This window comes from Caloenas nicobarica, chromosome 5 (assembly GCF_036013445.1).
Source record: "Caloenas nicobarica isolate bCalNic1 chromosome 5, bCalNic1.hap1, whole genome shotgun sequence".
Lineage (NCBI taxonomy): Eukaryota > Metazoa > Chordata > Aves > Columbiformes > Columbidae > Caloenas > Caloenas nicobarica.
Genome location: NC_088249.1, coordinates 49,420,057 through 49,432,921, shown reverse-complemented (window position 1 = coordinate 49,432,921; position 12,865 = coordinate 49,420,057). Strand labels below are relative to the sequence as shown.

Sequence of the window (12,865 nt, the reverse complement as noted above, 5' to 3'; positions counted from 1 at the left end):
AAGAAAAACACTCAAATTTGCTTTTTGTCTACCATCATTTCCAAAGTCTAAAGTAAATATAAAATAAACAGCAAATAATCATTAGCAAAAAAAACATAAAGTGAGAAAAGCACATTGAAATGATGTATAACCTAACCGTGTATATTTAAGAATCTGTCCAATATGAAACAGCAAATTTCAACAATGCAAAAACTGCAGTTACTTTTGCACCAACCTAATAGCTTTGCTCAGAGGAGAGAAATAGCCAGCTGTAATCCTGAAAGAAGCAAGGCACTTCTCCTTCTCTCCCATGCAGATGGGGAGACTGGAGCTTGTTCTCCATTGCCTTCTCAGCTGATATGTCTCCCCAGGGCTCCTTCCTTCATCTTCTCCTCTTTCAGGCTCTCCTAAAATACTTGGACCATCTCGTCTGTGGAATTTGTTTAAGTTGTCATTGCATGGCCTGGTTGATCCTTGAGCTGCAAAATGCTCATAAACAGGCTGTAAAGTGATGCTCTTGATTTAGGAAGGAGGAATGCTGCTGCTAGTCCTGGTGCTGAGCTGCTGTGTCACCTTGTGTCACCCACTGTACTTTGGTCATTGGCTCAACAGGAACCCTTGTGGGCCAAGGCATCCTCTCCTGTAGCTATCCACTGGATGTCCAAACACTTAATGCAGATAACCCTCATCCAGCCCACTGGGACTTGTAGGTCAATCCAGCCCTTCCCCTAGAGAAAGAGTCAGCTAAGACCTGATAATCTCACTGTGCCCATGCAGGGATAGCTGCTGGGAGGGGGCACTTCTGTTTAGCACACAAAGGCTCAGGGAACTGCAGTGGGTTGAAGTTGTAGACATCAAAGTTCAGCCGGAAAGTAAATGCACTTTCAGCTGTTAATCTAAAGGGAGCTAGAGACGGGGTGTTTAGTCACAGAATACACACCTGAGAGGAGCGTTGCCCTTGTCTCCATTGCCAGTGCATGTCTTGGGACAAAACACAGGTTGTGCCTGTGCTCAGTGTGTCCAGACCTGTTGCCCTGTCCATTGTTCACTTCCTCAGACATTTGTACTGGAACAAAACACTTAGGATCTCACGCCAGGGCAAACCTGATGTAATGTGTGCCCGCACAGAGTCACCATCCTCGTGATGTAGTCAAAACGTGCAACACAGAGCTCCTGCAGCCAGAGTTGTACTGTATCTGTAGTAATGTCTGCCAGAGCAATGTTTAATCTACTTTGAGGTAGATCTGGCTTACATGAGTTCTTTGTTTTGCTTGTCTGAGGCATTTTTGAGCTGGCACTAGAAGCAAGAGGGAGTTTGTAATGGGAACTTTCTTGCTTTTATATTTCCCAGCATCATAGCTCCAGCTTTTCTGAAGTGTGATTGCAATAACTTGTTCTCTCTTGGAAGATCAGGGGTTGAGTTAAAGGGACTGACTGGCAGTTTGTGTGCATGTCCCTGTGTGGCTGTGGCAGACAGGTTGCCCTCCCTTTGAAGGACGACTTCTGTATATTGATCTCCTGATCCATATCACAGACCCACTATTTAAATTGTTTGAAAGCAGCTGACTCTGGTTTGAAACTCTTGGGGAGCTTTCTACAATCTGTTGGGTTGGCAGACTGGAGGCAGAAGTTATTTTATGTGTGAGGAAAGTGACGTCCAAGCTGATGACAGTAGCTTCTTAGGTAGCAAATAGAAACATGGCGTTGTATGGATGTTTTCATAGTTCAAAGATTTCTTGTCTTTGGAAATCTTGTCATTCTTATTCCAGAATGTCTGGTTTTGGTCCCTGCCCAAGCACAGTCAATTCCTACATGGTCGAGATTTTTCAGAAACTTGAAAAAAATCCTGTTCTGCTCCCATGTGACATCAATATACCAATGCTTTCAGAGATTCTGACTTTGGACTGATGCATTACTCTTGAAAAGGCCTCCATAAACCTTTAATTCCTGCTTTTTTACTTTCTTACTTTTCAGCTCTAGTTTGAAAGTTTAATTTTGATTGAGCATGAATCTTCTCCCCTTCCCGTTTGACATTGTTGATTTGGCACTAATAAATTGCATGTCAGTTAAAAAAGGGGAACAACTGATTTCTGCCAGTACAGAATTTGGGGCTGTTGTGTATATGTTATGTTTAACATCCTCTTGCTGTGATAAAAGATGGTTTCTGCTTTTATAGGACCAGATCCTTGCTGGTGTTGCAGCTTTTGAAGTTAGTTGAGACGTGCCAGTTTTTAAACCACTGAGGATAAGGCCTGTGGTGCCTTAAATATTTAAACCCCTTTGTCATTTAGAGATGAACTGTTTTCAAGCTCCTCTTATATGAAGACTGGTGAGATTTTGCAAAGGGAGTTTGACCCCTTTATTGCAAATTTTAAACCTGACAAAAGAGTTGCTTATCTTAGGTTATTTTTTTTGTTGGACTCCCCCCATTTCCCAGGATATGCAAAATACAAGCTGAAAGCTCTAGTTCTAGGTGCTTTTGATGTACCCATTTGACATCTCTAAAATACACCCATACACATAAATCCTTTGCTGGGTCACACTGGCATAGCTCCATGGAGTTCAGTCAAGCCAGACTGACTTTTGTTGGCCTGGATAATGGTCCACAGATAAACATGGTGTCAAAGTGGTCGCCCCGAATGAAAGCTGGGAGACATGTACTCCAGGGATGCTCCAGGGCTCTTGCTGAAGTGGGAGATGTTCTGCTGTGCTGTAGAGGGCACTGGCAGCCAGCTCCTTTGGGTGATTTGCTTCCTTCCATGGCTGGGCTAGGGATTGTGCAGCCTTGCTGCTGACTGTATTGAGCCGTGCAGAGACTGGCACTGTGTGTCAGGCTGCCCAGGATGCGCAAGTGGGCCACCTCCAGGTGTCAGTGCCGGGAGGACCTCTGGATTTCCACACCCTGATACCTGCATGCCTCCAGGAAAGCTTGCTGTGCACACTTCAGTGCCTATGTGGGTAACTCCACAGGAGGGATTGTTTTTTGCAGCTTCTCATCTATGGGGGAATTTGGAAAAGGGAGACTGTAAAATGTTCCTCTGTTTAGCCTCATGGGAGAGCTCTATATTTAGTCACTGGTAATCTCTTTCATGGCTCTGTGCCTCTAATCCCCTGCTCTCATACCCTCCCTGGAGAAGATGAGAGGTGGTGAAGTCAGCCCAGCTGACATGGTGGGCTGGCAGGATTTCGGTACATCTCCCCTCCCTTTCCTATAGGGCTGGCATTGAAATTTCTTTGCTGGCCCACAGTGCCACAGCTGTGCTCTGTGTGTGTCTGCATATGAAAACCCTGGTAAGGGAGCATGGGTTGGTTTTTGAAGGGAATAGGGTATATAATTGTGGGACTGCTTTTGCCGTAGCCTGGGAACTTGCCTTGAGTAGGTTAAGATGCGGTATTGCTGCAGGAGCAGAGATGGAGGGAGTAAAAATAGTACTTGTATTTCAAACAGAAAAAAGAGGAGGCCATTTCCCTCTGGATGTGTGATTTATAAATGCTTCTTTTCCCCATCCTTTTGGAAAATAGCAGATCAAAGGCACTTTTCTTTTTAATCAAGTCAGTATTTTCTGGTGCAAAGGGTTGACATATACTACAGGGTGAAAACTCGGTTTCTGAAAATTGAGGCTTTCCGAGCATTTGCATCCTAAGTTCCTCTTTTTAGTCTTAGCTGGGCTGTTTCATGGCTTTGGGATTGGGGGAGCTATGAAATCCTGTGTTTCATTAGGCAAGAACATGTCGCCGATAATCCCTGCTCTCTAGTGAAGAGGATGCACAAAGTTGCGGTGCTGGGGGTCCATCCCATCCCTTGTCCCTCAGGCAGGACCAGTTTAGTGCCAAAGCTACTTTTTAAGGTTTGGAAAGGCTGGTGAGGCGAAGAATCACCTAACCACGGGGAAGCTGCCTCCCTGACTCTCATGTTCACTGTTTATTTATTTTGCTTTTGTCAGAGAACTCCAAAGCAGCAACTCAAATGTTTTCCTCCCTTGATTCTTGCTCTGTTCTCTCTGTTTGTTTTCGGGGACGTTGACAGTGTCTAAAGGACTAGGCTAGCAGAAGGAAAGCAGCTTATGCCCCTTAATGCTCAGGTCCTCTGCTGCCCTCTGAAGCTATACCCCCCTGATTGGGGGCAATGCCAGGCTGGAAGAAAGCTGCAGCCCTCTGTTTTGGGATGAATAGAATTGTGTGCTCCTGGCTGGGGCTGTTCTGGCTGGGCTTGTGGCTTTTCCTGAATGTTCTGTTTCTGGGGCCAAAATGGGTCTTTCCCTCCAGATCAGGTGATGCTGGCACCAGTGCCAAGCCTGGTATATGCTGAACTGTCAAGCCTAGCAGGTTTTCCCCGTCCTCTGGGCTGCCTCTCCTGTAACCCCCAAGGTCAGAGGTGTGCCCCGAGTCCCTTCACTCAGCTGTCCCGGTGTTACTTCAGGCCATCTCCTGTGACTGACTCTTTCGCTCTTTTCTCTGGGCAGGAAAAAGCTGACACTGCTGAGGGAGATGCTGGCAGGCTGCGGTGCAGGTACCTGCCAGGTCATTGTCACCACTCCCATGGAGATGCTCAAAATCCAGCTGCAGGATGCGGGGCGAATTGGTATGTGGTTTTCTCTTCCCTGTGCACTGGGCAGGCAGGGGGGAAATGGCTAGGTCTGGGCTGTCATGGCAGCGGGGGAGGGAATGAGCAGAGAAAACCCTTTTTCTTCTCCCTGCTCTCCCAGGTCAGAGCTATCTCAGGTTGTAGCAGAGTTTCTCCTCCCCTTCCTAGCTCATTTCCCCCCACCCTCACCTGGCTTTTGTCCTGGTTTTGGATAGGATAGAATTAATTTTTTTTTCCTAATAGCTGGTATATTATTATTATCTCTTTCCTTGCTGTCCTGTTAAACTGTCTTTATCTCAACCTACGAGTTTTACTTTTTTTCCATCCTCCTCCTCATCCCACTGGGGAAGGGGGCGTGTTGAGTGAGTGGCTGTATGGTGCTTAATTGCCAGCTGGAGTTAAACCACAACATGTTGCAGAGGCCCTTGCAGCTGCAAAAGGTGATGATTTTTTTCGCTCAAAGCAATAGGCTTGGCAAGTGAAATGGCAAATACTGCTGGTGGACAGAGAGAGACAGGAGAGATGACTGGATGGTTAACTTGTGCGTGATTAAAACTTGTTAGTTACTGTGCACCCAAGAAGGAATTGGCATCCTTCAGTGCTCTATGTTTTCTGATACCTATTTTCTCTCTTCTACCTGCCTGTAGCATCTCCCTAAAAGCTTCCCAAGGGGATGTGTCCTTTCCAAGTGACTCATCTCCCCTCTTACTCTCTCTTTTTTGCTTCCTGACAAAAGCAGCAGTTGTCTTGGCTGAAACAGTAGATAAAATTCTCCCAGTGTGCTGGATTTGGAAGAGCTTTGGGGTCAGACTCTCAGGACTGTGGGCAGGAGCTGGCAAGCAGAAGCAGGAGGGAGTGTGAGCCTTTTGTCTGAAACACTGTGGGGCATATCTGGTAAGAATGGACACCAGAGTCTGGCATGGAGGGAAAGAGCAGTTTGCTGTCACCTTAATCTCTTCCAGAGGTCAGCCCGGGCTATGGTCTCATTCCCCAGGAGCCCTGCATGACATCATTAGATACCATGTTTGTGGCCCTTCCTGGAATATGGGCTGATTGGTTCTGTAATCTCTCCTTTGATGTGGCATTCCTGAATAATCACAGATTTACTTTTGCTTTCCTCTGTTTACTGTTTTTAATGCAGATCTTATCCTCTTTGTGCATATTATTTTAAAATGTTTGAAGGAATTAAGCCATGGTTTGAGGGTTCAGAAGAGGTTTTTGCTGCTCTGAACAGCCTGTTCTCTGTGTGCCAAGAGACCTGTGGTGTGCCGGTGGCAGCCAGAGGATTGCCTCCACCTTCTGGCCGAAGAGCAGAAATACATCAGTTTGGAAAGGTTGGGAGAAACCAGGTTGCATTTATAAATGTGACTGAGGAACTCCCCAGTTTAATGATTGCTTTCAATGGAAGGAAACACAGAACAGAACTGTTGAACCTATTTCATTTATGAATATCTTTAGCTTGTCCTACAGGCAACTCAGGGATGTAGCTGGATGCAGGTATGTCACCTGCCTGCTCACAGTAGCTCCTTCTCTCTGCACCGCGGAGGTCATACATGACAGACTGCTCCTGCTTAGGTAAAACCACTCAGTAGGAGAGTTCAGCAGACAGTGTTGTGGTGTGGCAGCTGCCAGCTCTGAGACTGGGATAAGCTGAGTTGTCTCAGGCTGAGGGAGATGGACAGGCTGGGAGCAACATCTTGTGAGGCACCTGGCTGGCCTCAGTCTGCATGTTTCGGTGCACCTGGAGATCTGCCTCTTCCTCCTTGTCCCATGGCACCAGGCAGCAAGAGGCTGTTGTTGAGCATCCTGCAGACCAGTGCTCTCTCTGCTCCTTCCCAGCGGCACAGAAGAAGCTCATGGCAGCACAGACCCAGCTCTCCTCTTCCTCTGCGGCGGGGTCAGCAGAGCCGGTGGTGGAAACGCGCACCACAGCAACACAGATAACAAGGGAGCTGCTGAGGAGCAAAGGCATCACAGGACTCTACAAGGGCCTGGGAGCCACGCTGCTAAGGTAAGATGGCATGGGCTTGAGTGCAGGGCACCAGTGTTCCAAATCTTGAATCTAAAGCACCAGCCATCCAGGAAATGGGCCTGCAAAGGAAGTGTTGGCTTTGGGGCATGTGGGTTTGATTTGGTTTGGTTTACATGCACAGGTTTTGTGCATTGAAGAAGGGAAGGTCAGGGAAGCAAGAGAGGCTACCTTATTGTCACTGAAGGATTTAATTCTGCTTCTTTTTATGGAAAATTTTTGTCTCTCTAATGGTCTGTATTTTAGTGCTGTAGAGAAGTCCTTGTGAGCTAGCAAAGCAAAACTGTCAGCCTAAGTCTTCAGAGTGTGAAATGGGTTCTGGCCCGTGGAGCACATTGGATGCAAGGACCAGTGCCTGCTCTGACACACTTTACCTGGGATTTCAGAGAGTGACTGTCCTCTATCTTTAACAAAGGCAGAGCTAAAACAATGCCCGGTGGGATGTGGGGGCAGGATGCAAACCTCTTGTAATTAACAAAAGTGGACAAAAGATTGACCTTTGAATGTGCTGGGGTCTTCAGTTTGCATGTTGAAAAATCAGGGGGAGGCCACTGACTCTGCAGGGCTGCATGCTTCCTGTGGACCCATTGTCCTTTGTGCAGTCAGTTTTGCCCCTGCTGAGTTTCAGCTCCTGTCTGCATTGCAATCACAGAACTGGGATATCTGCATTGCACTTGTGGCTGTGCTGCCAACCTGTAATGCTTGCAGCCATTCCCTTGCTCAGTTTGCTGGTGTCGCACTCTGGCTTGACTCATCCTTGTTCTTCTTTCTTCACCTTTGTTCCTCTCCACTGCAGGGATGTCCCATTCTCCATTGTTTACTTCCCGCTGTTTGCAAACCTGAACAAGCTGGGCCAGAAAGACCCTAATGTCAAGGCTCCATTCTATGTGTCCTTCCTCTCCGGATGTGTGGCTGGCAGTACGGCCGCGGTGGCTGTCAATCCTTGCGATGGTGAGTCCTGAGTAGCCTGTGCTGGTGGCCTGCTGCCGAGTGGCAGGAGTCAGAGGCCCACAAGCGGGCTAGGTGAGGAGGAAGGTGACCGTGGTGGCCTCTTCACAGCACAAGCACACAGAGGGAGATCTCTGCTGTCTGAGCTGCCACCAGTTCAGGTGATATTTCCTTCAGCTGAGCTATACCTTTCGCCACAGGTTACACAGAGGTTTGCAGTACTCACTAGGTAAGTCAGGAAGAGGGCATCATTCATTTCAGTCATTCTTCACAGGAATGACTATGAATATTCCCCTGGAAAGACACGTTACCATGTGGAGTCATAGTATGCAGACCATTTACATGCATATGGTCATGGACAGCCATGGGGACCCTCAGATCTGGGCCTTTTCTCCTGCTCCACAGCACCCGCCTAAAATACACCTCGGCTTCTCTGCTTTGAAAAACACCAGAAAGTAACTTCTCTCTCCCAAATATTGCACATGCTCCAAGGTGTGAAAAAGTGTAAGACCAGCATTGTATATTTTAGATAGGTGTTCCAGAAGGAGCTGAGTATTTGAAAATCAGTTTCTACTTTGCAGAAAGATATCTGAATTTGAAAGCGTTTAAAGCTTAAGTCAGCCTTGGAAACGTTGGTCACAGCAGGGGAAGGGGGTTGTTTTTTGGGTGGCTCTGTCTTTCTTTTATTCGTTTTTAAAGGAATAGGTTTGTTTTCCCATTTTGCTGATTAAATATATGAAAATGGTCTGTGTTCTTGGTGATCTTCTTTTGGCTGTGTTTCAAAGACATTACTCTCAAGGTGGTTTTTACCTGCTGAAGAACATGCTACATTCCCAGTGCTCACCACTGTCTCTCTCTCCCCAGTGATCAAAACACGGCTGCAGTCCTTGCAGAGAGGAGTGAATGAGGACACCTACTCAGGAATCCTGGACTGCACCAAGTAAGGCTCCTTGTGAAGCAGGCACCACATCAGATGTACGGCATCTGCTACTGCCCACTGCCAGCCAGTCAGTGCAGCTTCTAGATGCAACCAGTAGCTTCTTTGTTGCAGGTTCTCTCCAAACCTGTGCTTTTATCTGCCTATCTGTATGGAGAGATACATAGATATATGACCAGATGTATACTGTTCATATATATAGCTATGTAAAAGAGAACAACTTCCTACTTTGAGCAAGATAAAGATAGCATTTATATTTAGATGCTTCTGTCCAAACCCCAGCAGTCAAAACACCGAGATTTGATTTATGCAAAGGGAGGCAATGCTGTGGTTGTTTCTCACAGGGCCCTGTTGTCTGAAAATCCTACAGCATTAGGTCTCATATTCCTCCCGGGACTGCCCTGAACAGCGACTGTGGGAGTGCTGTCAGAGGTGGGCTGTCCCTACCTGCTCTCTCCTCTGACCCTTTGCTAAACTGTGGTCTGGCTGCTTTAAAACATGAAGGGTGTTTCAAAACACAAGCACTCTGCTTTTGTATTGCTGTTGTAGCCTGAGTCTCTTGCCAACTGGATCTGCCCCATACCGAGGCTGGAGTTGGCCCCGACTTTTGAATGGGAGGACATCTTGATGCAAGCATAGTGTCATCTTAGCTGTACATTCAGACCCCGGCAGGCACTCCTGCTCCTGACCAGACATAGCGATGGGGCATGTTCCTGCATGGCCATTCACAGAGCACATGGGGGATGGTGGATGATCTGCTGTGGAGGTTGTGCCAAGTGACAGTGCTTGCCTGGATTTAGTCTCTGTAGGGAGGCAGAAAGCCAGGGCATGACCAGAGGCTCTCCTGGCATGGTGGAGGGGTGGAATGGACACTTACCTGTCTCTGCCATTTCTCCCCAGGAAGATCTGGCAGAATGAAGGGCCCATGGCCTTCCTGAAAGGGGCATACTGCCGAGCCCTGGTCATCGCACCTCTCTTCGGCATCGCTCAAGTCGTCTACTTCATTGGCATTGCAGAGTTCCTGTTGGACATGCTCCCCAAGCACCGGGCCTAGCCTTGGTGCACCTGTGTGCACCCTCCCGCCCTCTGCAACACTGAGTTCATCCCTGTGTTCGTCATCCATGTCAATAGATGTCAGAGTAACAGCACAAAGGGTTTGCATAGGGACGCCATGGAGATGTGATCTACAGACGAGCAGATGCAAGGAGGGAGAGAGTCCCTTTTCTGTCTTGGTCTGGAACCTGTCTCCTCCTACTCCTTCCATGGATAATACCTAATTTTGCCCTTTTTTTCTTTTTTTGGGGGGGGTTGGTTTTTAGTTTGTTTGGGTTTTTCGTTTTGATTTTAGTTTGGTTTGGTTTTAGATTGTCATTCTTAGGGACTGGTAAGCACAGACTGGGCTTGCAGACCCAGAAGTCTCCTCCCAGCCCTGTGGAAGAAGAGGGATGGGAAAGAAAGAACCTGAATCCTCATCCACTGCAGTCTCCCTCTTTCTTCCTGGAGTTGCTAGCTGTCTGAGGTGGAGCTGGAGGGGAAGCTGTGTCCTCTCAGCCGCTCCTTGTCTCTGCTGGCCTCAGGTGGAGAGCAGGCACTGCATAAAGGGGCCTCATCTCATTGCTGCTGGAGGCACAGCAGGGGGGATGCTGGATCTGACAAGTTCCTTGGCCTGGAAACCTTCACCCCTCCCTTCTCCCATTCTCAAAGATGAGTTGGGCTTAAATGGACAACTTGTAGATCAGAGGAAGGGAAAGGAGATCATTACTGTTGATTTTGTAATTAAATTTTAAAGCAAAGGGATGTCACTTCTAAGCAGGTGTCACAGGCACATGCAGGTGAGGTGCAGAGACAAGATGTCTGCTCTGCAGGGAACATGTCTGTGGGATCACACGAATGTCCAAAAGTGCTTCACTGCTTGGTGACAGGCAGGAGAAGGAGAGGAACTTGGGATCAAGTTATTTTTGTTCAGGGTTTGGTTGATTGGTTTTGTCTTATTGTTTGATGGTGGGGGTTTTTTGGTGTGTTTTTATTTTGTGGTTTTGTTTGTTTGTTGGGTGTTTTTTTAAATACAGAGGTTGTGGGAAGGGAAAGCCAGTCAACAAAAACCCACTTACATTCCTTCAGCCTGCCCACCCCTGGGATGATAAAGTGGTGGTTGCAGGTGTAGATTAGCCGATTTTTTTTTTTTTTTTTTTTTTTTTTCTCTAGCCTGGCCCGAGGTGCATGAAAGGAGGTATCTGCTCCACTTCTGCAGTGCCCAACCTCGGGGAGTCACACTAGAAATACTGCACCTGTGTGCTTGCCTTGCAGGGTAAAAACACAGTGTCTGGTTGTGCATAGATGTTTGACTTTGACTTGGGTGTGTTTGTGAGCCAGCCGGTGTTTAAGAGGCGGAGGGTTCCCGCGCCCCGTGTGAGGTGTTTCCATGTACATGGTTACAAGGTAGAGTCCTCTGGAGCACAAAAACTCGTCATTCTGCTCTCCTCTGGGGTGGTGATCATTGTTGGGTGGCAGGGGGCAAATCCACACCTACAACCCACTATCAAAGGGACACCGCCCCAGCTAACATCCCTTGTCAGAGGACTTCCTTGTTCAGTACTCTCTTAGGCTGTGTAATGAATTCTAGTTTAAGTGATCTTAAGCGTGAGATCTGCCAACCCAGCATGATCTTCTCCATTATTTATTCCATTTGGTGCAATCCACCCAACTTTGGTGTTTAAATTAAACTGGTCAAATTCACTTTTCATTCCTCCTCCTTTTTGCTTTGTTCCCCAGGTGCTTCCTTGGTGTTTGTGTTTCAAAAGTATATTTAAATTCATTTTAAAAAATTTCCTTGTTTTTAATGTTTAAAGGAAAACCACCTCTGTTGTAACATTCTTGGGTTAGGTTTTTGCAAAACCTGTATGTTGAGGACCTTCTTCTCTGACGCATCCTTTTTCTCCTCAAAAACATTGTTCTGTGGTTGGTTTGTTACTTGTTACTTTGCATATGTGAATAATTTTCTTTATTTTTCTTTTTTTGTTAATTACTTCTCTGTGTATCTGGGAAGGAATATGTGCAAAGATGATGATAGATGTCTGTGCTGTGTGTAGTGCTGTGATGCTGCTCTTGGTCTGGATTTCCCTTGGGTGGATTAAAACAGTTTTTTTTTTTTTTAAGGTGCCCCATTCCTTGCTGCTTTGTGATTTACAAGGAGGGTCTCCTAAACAAACCTTGCCAATAAAAGTAGTGGGGTTTCTGCTTGCCCTTCTCCCTGCAGGAATTGCCCCCTGAAACTGGGTGGCTTGCAGGTGCAGGTTGGTACTGTGGGGTTGCATTTGGAGAAGAATTTGGTGCAGTCAAGGGCTCTCCTTGTCCTTTTGAATGTTTTTTAAAACTACTTTGTAAAACTGACTTTTCCTCTTGAAACCTCCAGCTCTTCTTTCACCATGTTGGAGCTGGTGGCATGAATGGGGCTGCTTTTTGGCTGCTTGGACATGTCCCTGAGTCAGGAAGACAGGGAGGTGGGAGGGGATAGTGACCATGGCCCTGCAGGACCCCCCAAAGCAGGCAGGATGCTGCTGGGCAAAAAAAGTAAGAGTTTAAAACAGAATTCCTATCAACTTAATTAACCACTGATCAACAGAAATACTGATTGCAGTATTGAGGAATAAAAGTAAATAAATACACTTACAGAAACACACCTCTGCTCCCCTCCCCGTGGGTGACACTAGTCCCAGGAGGGGGGGACAACAGCCAGCATGGGGTCAGCTTCTTGTGCATCCTACCTGGTCCCTCTGCCATAGAGTCCTCCCCCATCCCAGGCCCTTTCCAGTCATACCTTGTCCCATGGCAGCCCTGTCCCTTCCTCCTGTCCTGACTGTGGCTCTTGTGGCTCCAGTTTATTTGGGTTTTGTGGTGTTTACTGACCTTAAATACAATTTTTTTTTTGTGGAGGTGATATACACCCCTGTCACATGTTCAGGTGGGTGCGTTGGTTTTGGCTAGTGCAATTTCCTGGAATGCAATGAGAAAATCTCCTAAAGGCCGGGGGAAAGTTCTTACAAAGCAAAAGGGAAAAATCATGGAAACCAATAGGGGGATTTCTGGAAAGCAAAGTGAAACCATCCTAGAAAGTTACAGTAAAATATCCTGGAAAACAAAGGGGAAATTTACTGCAAGACAGTGAAGGAATTTCCTTGAGAGCACTTGGAGGGAATTCCTCAAAAGCAAAGAGGGAAATATTCAAATGGAGTCAAGAAAGAGGGGCAGCACTAGGGCCACATGACCTGCCTGATATAATGGTTATTCACTAATTTTGCTGTAATTTAATTCAAAACTCTACATAACCTGCCCCACAATGGTCCAGGGCATGGGGTGACCATTTTCTATCACGGGCAGCCGTGCCTGG

General features: G+C 46.9%; 1 protein-coding gene across 3 annotated transcripts in view; it reads left to right on the top strand.

Moving 5' to 3' along the window:
• SLC25A22 (solute carrier family 25 member 22) overlaps window positions 1-11,491 on the top strand; it is a 56,204-nt gene extending 44,713 nt beyond the window's left edge. For all 3 annotated transcript variants that reach the window (XM_065635696.1, XM_065635697.1, XM_065635698.1), the window contains 5 exons: window positions 4,443-4,561; window positions 6,404-6,575; window positions 7,390-7,544; window positions 8,406-8,481; window positions 9,379-11,491. In XM_065635696.1, coding sequence (XP_065491768.1) covers window positions 4,443-4,561; window positions 6,404-6,575; window positions 7,390-7,544; window positions 8,406-8,481; window positions 9,379-9,532 — 676 coding nt within the window. In that variant the 3' untranslated portion in view covers window positions 9,533-11,491. The remainder of the gene's footprint in view (window positions 1-4,442; window positions 4,562-6,403; window positions 6,576-7,389; window positions 7,545-8,405; window positions 8,482-9,378) is intronic.
• Window positions 11,492-12,865: the final 1,374 nt, after the last annotated feature.